We start from the raw sequence: 12,100 nt of genomic DNA, 5'->3' as shown, positions 1-12,100 counted from the left end.
GGGTTTTGAATAACAAAACAACAACAAAAAAGAAAATAACAAGAAGATAAAAGTGTAATTAACATAGCTAAACGAGCCAGGAGGAAATAAACAAATTCCTCTTGTCTGGGAGGCTACTGTGAACGGCATGCCTTTTTCCTGTGACTTTTCCGTGGTTTATCAGCGCCTGTGATCGGACGCACGGAAGGGGTTTGGGAATAGCAGACCCACAACAAACATTTTCCAAATTATGTCAAACAGCAGGACAGCAGCACGGCACTCTGGTAGAAGGCCAGTTGTGGGATGCCACTAATGGGGGAAGGGGGTTAAGGGGGGCTCAGTTTTCCTCTTCTTACCTGAGACTAAACCCTCTTGGAAAGACAAGATGTTCAGCAGTGGCTTCTCTACATTCCTGTAATTCCACAACCCCAGACACAAGACATGTTTTTATTTTTTTGCAACATTCGTCACATCTGGTCCTAAGGTACATTTCCAAAAGTATAGAAGCAAAGCAGTCTCAAAAACAGGATGGTGCAGCCCCCACCCCCAACACAACCCCTGAGACCTGGATTGTGCAATGCTGAAGATTCACAGCAGCTTCCCACATCGCAGGTGCCCTGCCTGATATCAGAGGCCCTTGTGGTGCAGATGACACAGCCTGTAGCCGGACACCCTCGGTGCAGAGTGGAGCCTATCGGAGACCCTCCTGCAAACAAGCTGGCTGCTGGGCAAGAGGGCTAAGAGAGAGGAGACAGAGAGGAAGGGAGGAGCGAGGAGATAGAGAGAGAGAGTGAGAGAGGAGAAGTGTGAGAGGAGAGGAGAGATAAAGGAGAAGAAAAAGAGAGAGACTGCATGTTCCTCTCCAAGACCAGCAATGTAATATTCCTGTGCTCACACTGTGGGGGGGGGTCACCCTGCTGAAAGAGCTGCAATACACTGTAGCTTTTGTGTCAGTGCCTGGTCTGTTACCTCATCCAGTCTGTTGGCTTCCCAGATCCACGGGCCCCCTTCGAGTGAATGCTGCAGCGCCTCATTCAATCACCATCCGACCACGGCAAGCAGAAACCCAAATAAAATATATACATATTGTTGAGGTCTGAACTGGTTTGAATTCCAGCTTCCCTCAATGCTCACCCCCTGCCAAATCCTCCAGTGCTGACACAGGCCTGGCTGAGTGCCCTCCGTCCCCTTCCCTTCCTACCTTCCTGTTCCTTTCACCTACCTCCTCCTGCAGCAAAGTAAACGCTGATCTCACTACCTGAGTCTCTTTGTTTTCTCATGCCGCTCCGATTTAGAGTTGGAATTCTGGTGAACCATTTAGAATGCCACCGAGAGATTCCTACAGAACTCTGAGCACCTGCCTCCAGCCGCCCTGCTCTGTTTCTGACCATTTCTCATTGACCCTCCCTGCCTCATGCTGCTCCCCACACAGCAAGAAACAGAGCCCCCATGCCTGTCCTGACACTGTTCCCAGAGCTGCCTTCGCTCCCACAAATTGCTTCCAGCTTCTGCACGGGAATTTGAATGAGTGTGTGTGTGTGAGTGGGTGTATGAGGGGGTGCGAGGTAGGGGGGGATTAAACTGAGTAAACCCAAGTTAATAAACGTCTACAAAACCACATTGACAGTGGAAAGAAATTTACGATGTTAGCAGTGCTGGGAGGACGTGCTGTTTCTGAAGCGGGGTCTGATGTTTTATGGCATGGCAGTTATGCCATTCGTTTTTAGTTTTTTTCTAAACCTGTTATACAAATTGAGCAAAAGGGCAAATGCAGGCTCTCGAAAAGCATTACAAACATGTCTCTGCCATTACTAGAGTTGTAGACAGGAGCACACAAATCGCTGCTCTCATTAGCTAAGGGTTCATTCTTTCATTGTATCAGATTACCAGCAGTTCCTTCCTAGCATCCTCCACGGACAACACACTGAGTGACTCACCTCAGACAATCGTTAGCAGGTTTTTTCACTAGACAGAGGAAAACCTCTATTCTTCTACCAGTTAAACCGAAACGCACATGTGAGGTCTGTATTCCTGAGAGCGCTCAGACGATGCTTCGGTCAGTTGGATTGTTTTTCATCCTAATTTTGTTTGGGATATTTATAGAGCCATAGGCTAACACAGCTCAGGACCCAAGATGCAGTGCAATCTGCTCACAGTTTCCACTCTGAAAGGCCTTGAGTCCGAGAGGAGCTGTAAAGGAAACAAAGAAAAAGTAAACGAATCGCGAAGAAAAAAAACAGAAAAAAGATTGATCTCCAGCCTCCACCGAGTATTGAGCCATGGTAACGCAGCCTGCAAGTTCAGCAGGTTGCTCCCTCCATGTCTGGCGGAGGTTCTGACTGACAGGGAGGAATGCGCAGGTTGTCTGGCCCAGCACAGAGACCCGACAGCGACAGCAGAGCTAGGCGGAGGTTAGGAGTGATTGAAACAATGTGGCGGCGGCCGGCCAGCGACTCTGTGGCCAGCAGAGATGCCTGGGAATGACAGCAATGAATCCACTGCGAAAGCTTTCCAAGAGAACAGGAACCAGGACGTTTTGTGCAGCGAACGAAAAAAGGAACAACAATGAGATCAGAAGACAAATGGGAGAACCTCCCCTATCCGTACATTTTTCATTCACCGCGGTTTGACGTATTTTTGAAGCTCACATTCTCATTGGTAATATTTATATATATTTTAGCACAAGAGGCCTGGTGATGCGACACAATCATAAAGGTGAGCCACTCTGGCCCAGCTGGCAGCCTATGCAGCAGGTGAGAAAACCACTGACCAATCACTGAACCCACTCTCTCTGGGAGCCCAGGGCGCTGCTGGGATGCCAGGTGAATACGGTCGAACAGTGCCATGGAAGCTTACAGAACCCCACTGGTAAATTACATCACTCACATTTTAGTTTCTCTCTCTCATATCCTTAGTCTCTCTAACACATTTTAGCTTTCTGAAGATATATATATATATATATATATATATATATATATACTTACAAGTACATATAAACATACACTATACTTAAAGCAGTTATCCTGTCAGTGTGTGTTTTCAGTGTGTCTGTGTGTGTCTGAGTGTGTCAGAGTGTGTATTTGGCAACAGTATCTCTTACCATTTCTGCCCCGCCGCCTCATGCTGCTGCACTGTGTAGCCGAACTGCGCCTCCCGAGAGCCCTCGATGATGCGCGGGTGCTTGGTGTCGATGTTGAAGGAGTCGCTACCCCCTGGAAACACACACAGCAGGGTGTCAAACAGGTGAGCCCAGCAGAAATGTGAAGCTGTAGTGAGAGAGTGGAAAGGGCCCAGAGTGTCCAACCCGCTGGGTGTTTTTTTTTTCTTATTTTTATTAAAAAGGTCAACTATCGAGTACAGCATATCAGGAGGAAGAGATCCCAACCTGTAGAGACCATGCCTCAGCAATCCTCCCCACTGCCCAACCCATGCTGTCTTAAACTGACTTGATCTGAGCTGTACACATCTTCACAGGATTACAACACAGGCCTATGAGCTCCTGCGCTCCCCTGCCTGCACTGCCTGCAGGTCCTAACTCTCTGATAAAGCCCTGGCCATCTGTGCTGGAGACCCAGAGCGGAAGACGGCTGATCCTGGCCAGTTCTGGACACTGTGCTCCTTGTACATGAGAGGTAGAGCACCGCCACGTGGGAGCCAGCCCTTCAGACACAGCTTGGCATCTCCCATCTCCCAGCCAGCCCTCGCAGTGGGACAGGGGCAATATGAATGGCCTGTACTTCGTCTAGAGCCGGATTTCCCAAACCGACCCCATCCTTGGCATTACACAACACGAGGAGGCAGGAGGAAGGGAATCACTTTCTGAGGAAGTTTATTGTTTTTGTTTTGCATTTGGCAGCAGCCTAAAATACTATTTTAATAACCATCACAACATTTAAGATTTTCATGCTTATTTGGGAGCTCAGATAGGAAACGTAAAGAGGAGATGATGTGATACTGAGGCAGCATGACTCCTCTTCCCCTGGCACCTTGTGTCTCATGGTCTGTTTCTCTCTACCCGCCCCCCTCTACCCTGTCTTCCTGTCTCTCCCGCCATCATTCTGTACAGGAGTTAATAATGTGGGTGTCAACCCTCTCTCTGACCCCTGATTGAAATGGCCCGACTCACAGGTGAAGTGAAACGCTGCTTGGTGCTGACAGCACAACACGAGACCGTATTTCTTTTCGTCAGGTCATTCGTTTGAGTTTGTTGAGTTTTTTTTTTCATAACCAAACTCAAAGAAAAGAACTGTGTCTTTTATCAAAACTGAACAAAGAAAGAAAACACTTGCCATTTCCTGACTTCAAATAAAAAAAAAAAGAAAAAAAGGGTGAAAAAGTAGAACAGACAGCTTTAAAAGCAATCAGGATAATCATATACAGATCCCCTCTGCTCACAGTCTGTCAGGACTGGCGTATTATTACTCAAAAAAAATATTATTCACATCCAAGATCCTTTGAGTCAGCTCGCGAGACGAATTCCACAGAGTTTAAAGGGAAAGCAAACATGGCAGCGGGCCAGTGCCGGGTCAGGAGGAAACAGCACTGTGGAGAGAGCTGCGCTGCTGGCAGGAGCGAGCGGGCTGAGCGCGGATCAGTAGCTCTGAGGCCGAGGGGCTGCGGGGGAGCGGAGCTGTCACTGCTACTGCTGGAGTTCATCATGGTGTGTTTCTGCACCTCTGTCGGGTGGAGTACATACTACAGCAGGATGCTACGATACACACCTGCACAGCTACACTCACTGCCTACAGATGCTCATCCTCCGAGCTGCGATCCATATAAAACACAACCCTGGACCATGTGGGGCAATGTTCATTACACACATGGAAATAGGGGCTGTTTGAGATACAACACAGGGCACAACATGGAGCACGCAGAAGCACAACAGCAGTATGCCGGTAGACTGACCTGCTGCATCACGCAGAAGACTCTGGTGAGGAAGGCTGCTGAGATCAGGAGAGTGGCAGCACATGAGAGGAGGGTCAGGTAGGAGGTCCGTTTGGACGCTCCTGCATGTTTGGTTGACAGTAGCTGGTCAGTCTGAGGACCTATTCAGTCTGTACTGCTAATGGAGGGGCTTGGGTTTGTATTGGTCTGTACAACCCTGTGTGGATCCTACAACCCAGGGCTATTGCAGACAGCAGTCTACCATCTCCTGAGAGATGTAAAGCAAGACTAGAAGCACAAGAGTCAGCTGTTGCCCTGGTAAATCCTGCTGCGGATATTTTCATAAAGAGAGTGGGCTGGTTTCGCTTATAAAACCAGAAAAGGCTAAAAAAAGAAACGCTGAAATAGTTATTTGCTCATACAAATGGCATCGTGCAAAAAATACATAAATATATATTAATTAGAACAACATCAAAATGTTCAAGCCCACTGAACAGCTTTCACATTTATTTATTTTTAGGGGGTGTGGGGGGGTAAATTAATTTGCAATCTTTCCCATATGTTCTTTATCATTTTTCCAAGTGCCAAGCAGAAGTGCACACAAACCCAAGTGACTCACTCCAAACACTTTGATGACTCTGAGCCGTTACATAAAAACAACTGGCCCAATAGAGAGAACCACAGAGCAGCTATGGTTTAAATATCCAAAAAACTATATAGAGAGTGAGAGAGAGAAATAAAAGGAAACAGTGTGGAAGGATGCCAGTTTCCATGTACAATCCTCTGGTGGCAGAGCCTTTTGATCTTCACAGCAGCATCAGGGACAGGCACACTTGGGCAGGTCACTGTGACGGGATCCCACACAGGCAGGAGGGATGTGTGACAATTGGCTGGAGCTGGGGGAGGAGATCATCTCTGAGAGGAGTGTGAGGAGAGGGCTGTGCAGGCAGAGGAAGGCCAGGAGCTGTGAACTGGGCCTGGTGGGGCTCAGGAGCGCCAGATGGAGGCCCAGAGCCTACACTAAACTACAGCTTGTGTTACTTGTAGCCCTGCCTAAGTAAGCAGTCCTGCACTGCTGCCCTAAGCCAGCTGCTGCCTCAGCATCTCCACTGCTCCACCGTGCCAGTACCCCACCATGCCAGCGCTCCCACACCACAGCCGCACACCATCTTTCTGCTGTGGCTGAATATACAGACAAAAGTCATCAGCCCACAGCCAGGCTTCAGGACCTGCAGAGTGGGCAACAGAGGCAACTCATTTCTGGAACTGGGATGGGATAAACACACTTGCCATTGGAAGGATTTAGCCAACTGTTTTATAGGGAAGCTAATCGGACATCATTCAGCAGCAAAAAGTCACCATCGTCGCCATCTTTTCCTCAGTCTGTGCCTTTTTAACATATCTGAAGTTTGAGAAAACCCCAATGACTGATTCCACACCCCCAACGCAACCATAGCCAAGACCACGCTGGGCCAACCACAAGCCAACTCTGCTGGTTTTGTAACAGTGAAAAGGCGCATGCTGAAAACCATTCTCTCACTTCATTAATTGAAATATAACGCGGTTGAGCTAGCAGCCTATTAAATCTAGGGCTCTTTTTCCGAGCATTTAGGGGTTTCTTTGAAGTGATGCATCCCAAAGCCATAAACAGCTAGTGAGCAGTGACAGCTTCCACGCAGGATTACACAGACATGCCAGTCTGGTGAGTCAGGCGAGGCGAGGTGCTCTGTCTCAGGCATGGGCTGACTGTCTCGCACCGAAACCCAACATCACAGGAGGGGTAAAATCCCCAATAAAAGAACCTGCTTCGAGCAAAAATAAATACATAAAAATAAATAAATGAAACCTCTCTGGAGCTTTGCTAATTGAGCTTTTTCTTCTTGGAGCCAAGCGTTTATAAAACCACTGTCATAAAATCCATCTGCACTCACAAAAAAACAACACAAGAAAGAAAGAAAGAGAAGGAAAAGAAAGGAAAATCATGAAAGAAATAAAGAAATCCTCTAACTGGCACCCAGCTGTGAATAGTGACTAAAAAAAGACCACGTTCATTAAACCCTTGTCTCCCCCCCCAATACATTCACTAATGCCACAGGAACCACAAAACAAACTTTTCGGCTAAAAAACAAGATTTATCTGATTTCAGATAGTGGATAAGGCTGCAGGCCATGTGTAAGAGTTTCAGTGTGGCCAGTTCAGGTTACTCGCACTGTGCAATACTGTACGGATGCTCAGCTCATTAGATGGCACTGCAGATGTGTCTGTGAAAGTTTGTCACCCTGGATAAAGAAATAAAAAACACCAACACAACAAACAAATGTAATCTCCATCCTGACAAACCCATGCTAACTTGGACTGATAGGGAGGTTTCACTCCTAAAAATGTTGCTCTGATAAGGTCAAGCACTACTTCACAATAACCAGTAATCACATATGAACATCCATGTGCCTGGCAGCACGTCAGAGTGGGTTTCAAGCTAGTTTGTGCAATGTCCTTGGAAAATGGCTCGTTGTTTAGTAGGAGCAGAATATGGAGACCATTATTTGACTGAGGCTGTCAGAAAAAAGCTTCCTGTGACCTCCCACCCTTGCCCCCATGCTTTAATCCAGGAACATACGGTTTACTGCCTAAAATTAATGGGTCTGAGAGAGGAACATGTCCTATACACATCACAGACAGGCACACAACCCTCAACTGCCACCATACACTCACACACTCTCTCTCACACACATACTCACTCTGACCCAATGTCCATTCAGACCCAGATTGTAAGATCCACACTGGGCACTTTAAACCTTGCCCCTGAGCCCTCATAAATCTTGAGTGTGTTTTACCCCAGTGAAAATCCACAGCTTGGAAACCAGTCAATACCTGAACTGATGGGAGGACGATGAGGAGGCAGAGAGCGGAACAGAGAGAGCAAAATAGAAACCAAGAAGAGACTACAGGCTAGACGAAGACAACAAAATTGGAAAAAGTGACCAAATGCGTTTCCCATGGGCGAATGGTCATGGAGGGATCTGTGAGAGGGAGAGTAAGGTGCAGAGTAAGCACAGGGGCTGCAGCCCGGCACGCTCTGTCTGCCACCTCTGGAATCTCTGAGACGTTACTCTGCGCTACAGCATCCGAGCCACTAACATCAGCGCTGAGCGCACACTGCAAGAGGCAATTTAAGACTGGGAGACATGCCGCCCACGAGCTGTAAAGCTGAACCCCCGATCCCACTCTGACAACTTCATCACTACCACTGTCTACAAGGCTTTAAAACACAAGGCATCCAAGCTGCGAGTCACAGACCACAGAGATGAAACGCGTATGTATAGCTACACACACACAAAAAGACACACACACACACACTGGTGAGTTGTCGCTTTCATGGAAAAACAAATCTAGCCTGACCTTTGCAAATCACTCGGTAGAGTTTGTTTCCCTCTTGCAAGACAGCAAAGAAAAAGTGTCGAGAATGTGCAAAGCAGATAAATATATATAATTATAGACAGGAAAACTTTTTTTAAAGCTTTAAAAAAAGAAAGCCTTGACTGAATTTGGATTTTTCCATGTCAAAGCTTTATCCATTGCATTTGCCAGACACATGAAAGTTCCCTCCAGCAACAAAAAGAAATGCTGCAATAATCAGAAACTGGTGCTCCTTCTTAAGTTGTCTGTGCGAGTCCTGACCACAGAGAGATGGGAGCCTGGGGACGGGCAGGGTGCGGGCAGGGTGCGGGCAGTGCCCAGCTTACCTGGCAGCAGGGAGCAGGTCCACAGAAGCAGGGCACAGAAGTAGTCCATGGGGAGAGGTGCAGCGAGTGTGTCAGAGACTGAGGCAGGGGGCCAGTCCGCTCCGCACAGTTAAAGATCCTGCTCTTATTGACTTGACTCCGGCTCAAAGGCTCACTATATCAGGGGGAAGTAGGAGGGACTATGGGCAAAACTGAGGAGGTGCACACTGAGCAGCGACTCCTCTCCACACACACTGACACTGCACACCCTGACACACAGAGACGACACATGGAGACTAACACTGCACACACTGCACACACACTGACACTGCACACTGACACACAGAGAGATGGCACACGCACACTAACACTGCACACACACACACATACACAGACACTGCACACCCTGACACACAGAGACGACACATGGAGACTAACACTGCACACACTGCACACACACTAACACACACTGACACTGCACACTGACACACAGAGAGATGGCACACGCACACTAACACTGCACACACACACACATACACAGACACTGCACACACTAACACACACTGACACTGCACACTGACACACAGAGAGATGGCACACGCACACTAATACTGCACACACACACACATACATAGACACTGCACACCCTGACACACAGAGACGGCACATGGAGACTAACACTTCACACACACACACTAACACACACTGATACTGCACACTGACAAACAGAGAGACGGCACACTAACACTGCACACACACACACTGAAATGGCCCATTAACACTGCACACACACACAAACACATACTCTGATACACATTAACACTGTACACATACTGACACACATTACACTACACACAAACACACACTGACACTGCACATACAAAGACATTGCACACATACACTGACACTGCAAAGACCACAAAACACAGCACAAACACAAACGCTGCTCAAACACACACAATCTGACACACACAGCTTTAGAAGTATGTTTATTTTATTGCTTTGTTTTGGTTTTGAAGAAAGGGGGAGGAAGATGAAGGGCAGTGTTAAAAATGAAAGGCAAGCAAAAAATGCTATACAGAGGCTCCCCACTCCAAATGAATTTTTATAGACCTCCAGCACTGCTGTCTTTTATGGCTTGCGATATTGCTGTTGACGCGCAGGCTGTATTTAGTTTCTTTGTTCTGTTTTACTTCACAGATGCCTCCTTTATAACGCTGAAGGGCGCCACACAGCACACATCATTGTTGCGGACAAGGACTGAGGACTGAGGAAGATGGACTGAGGCCCTGCTCTGGGTCTAAGCCGTAATGTGCAGGGTGGACCATGCCACCTGTTGGGACTGTGGCAGAGACAGCCAGAGTGGGGATCTTAGTTTCATTAGCTGAGCATTCTCCTCCTCCTTCCTCGTTAGTCAGCCTCCTCACATCCCATATCCCTCCCTGCACTTCCTCCTCCTCCTCCTCCCCTCATCCTCCTCCTAGCCACAGCCTGATATTTCTCCATGAATGGCAACTCTGTGTAAGAAGCCCAGGTCGAACCCCAGGAATCACAGGTGTTTCTCTAGTAATCTCATGGATTTCTTTCCCAACACTGAGAACTTGGACCATTCGACCTGGCTCCGCAGTCGTCTATATTTAGGCAATCTGCTTGACTGCGTTGGCGCTCTACTTCTGGCTTTTCCTTTTGCAGCTGCAACAATTCCAGTGTTTTCTCAAGGATCTGGACCATTCTTTTCTTAATTTTTCCAGTACACACAGCATTAAGGAGCTGTACAAAGCTGTATTAAAATGATCATCACACCAGAACAGCAGAACAGCAGATTTGTTCCAGGAAACTTCAATACCTTTGAGTGTCTTTAAATATAGTTCTATAGACCACAGATACCAATTCACAGAAACAAACCTGCAGGTTTTTCTAGTGCCTAGCAGACGACTGCTTAACAACAACAACAAAATAATGAAAATCATCTGGGCTTCTGCCTAACTATTCACACACAGCCATGAGACTGGGTCACATCGTTACAAGGCTGGTTCTCCCTGGGTATTGGGGTTCACAGAGCAGCGCGTTCTGGAATCCAGGAATACCAGGCTGCGTTCTGAGAACTCTCAAACAATGCTCACACACTAATCCAATCAACCATCTGCGGCTAGCTTGCAGAGGAGACCCAGTAACCACAAGGCTGGAGAAAAACAATATTGTTGCAGCGATGCTCTGAGCAATGCTCATCGATTGGAGGGATGTGTGCCTGCAGGCGCAGTGCGTAGAGGGCCTCAGTCTCCCTGAATGGAGATGTTATGAAAGATCACTCCTTCCACAGACTTGGTCCTGTTTAAAGATTTTTTTTGCATGCTTAAAAGGCAACAGTTTGGGGGGGCTGTGTTTATCTCATATTTATTTGTGTGTATACACCGATCAGCCATAACATTATGACCACCTGCCTAATATTGTGTAGGTCCCCCTTTTGCCGCCAAAACAGCCCTGACCCATCGTGGCATGGACTACACTAGACCTCTGAAGGTGTGCTGTGGTATCCGGCACCAAGACGTTAGCAGCAGATCCTTTAAGTCCTGTAAGTTGTGAGGTGGGGCCTCCATGGATCGGACTTGTTTGTCCAGCACATCCCACAGATGCTCGATTGGATTGAGATCTGGGGAATTTGGAGGCCAAGTCAACACCTTGAACTTGTGATTCATCAGACCAGACCACCTTCTTCCATTGCTCCGTGGTCCAGTTCTGATGCTCACGTGCCCATTGTAGGCGCTTTCGGCAGTGGACAGGGGTCAGCATGGGCACCCTGACTGGTCTGCGGCTACGCAGCCCCATACGCCACAAACTGTGATGCACTGTGTGTTCTGACACCTTTCTATCAGAACCAGCATTCACTTTTTCAGCAATTTCAGCAGCCAGCCTTCGCTCCCCACGTGCATCAATGAGCCTTGGCCGCCCATGACCCTGTCGCCGGTTCACCGCTTTTCCTTCCTTGGACCACTTTTGATAGGTACTGACCACTGCAGGCCGGGAACACCCCACAAGAGCTGCAGTTTTGGAGATGCTCTGACCCAGTCGTCCAGCCATCACAATGTGGCCCTTGTCAAAGTCGCTCAGATCCTTACGCTTGCCCAGTTTTCCTGCTTCTAACACATCAACTTTGAGCACAAGATGTTCACTTGCTGCCTAATATATCCCACCCACTGACAGGTGCACGAGATTATCAGTGTTATTCACTTCACCTGTCAGTGGTCATAATGTTATGGCTGATCGGTGTATATATAATATATATATATACACACACATATAAATTCACACACCTACACCCATACCCATACATACAGACTAATTTATACATATTTTATTTTTTGATAAACAGTTTTAACAGTTCTATTGTTTGTGGCCCCTGGTGGCGGTGCTCTAACCAGCTGAAGCAATCTAATGAGTAAAGCAGGCAAACTGGAACCCAACGCCTCTCATACACTTCCAGATGCGGGCACTGTGTCAGTGGAGATGGCAGCGTC

General features: G+C 47.6%; 1 protein-coding gene across 1 annotated transcript in view; it reads right to left on the bottom strand.

Annotated features, from left to right (window-relative positions):
• The window catches only part of LOC136747898 (integrin alpha-11), a 38,578-nt gene extending 29,863 nt beyond the window's left edge, over positions 1–8,715 (bottom strand). Inside the window, exons 1-2 of the mRNA XM_066701214.1 lie at positions 8,607–8,715; positions 3,080–3,191 (exon numbers count right to left, since the gene is read on the bottom strand). Of these exons, the coding sequence (XP_066557311.1) occupies positions 3,080–3,191; positions 8,607–8,655 (161 nt within the window). The 5' untranslated portion in view covers positions 8,656–8,715. The remainder of the gene's footprint in view (positions 1–3,079; positions 3,192–8,606) is intronic.
• Positions 8,716–12,100: the final 3,385 nt, after the last annotated feature.

The sequence above is a fragment of the Amia ocellicauda genome, chromosome 4, assembly GCF_036373705.1.
Source record: "Amia ocellicauda isolate fAmiCal2 chromosome 4, fAmiCal2.hap1, whole genome shotgun sequence".
NCBI classification, from domain to species: domain Eukaryota; kingdom Metazoa; phylum Chordata; class Actinopteri; order Amiiformes; family Amiidae; genus Amia; species Amia ocellicauda.
This window is presented reverse-complemented; position numbering and strand designations above follow the sequence as displayed.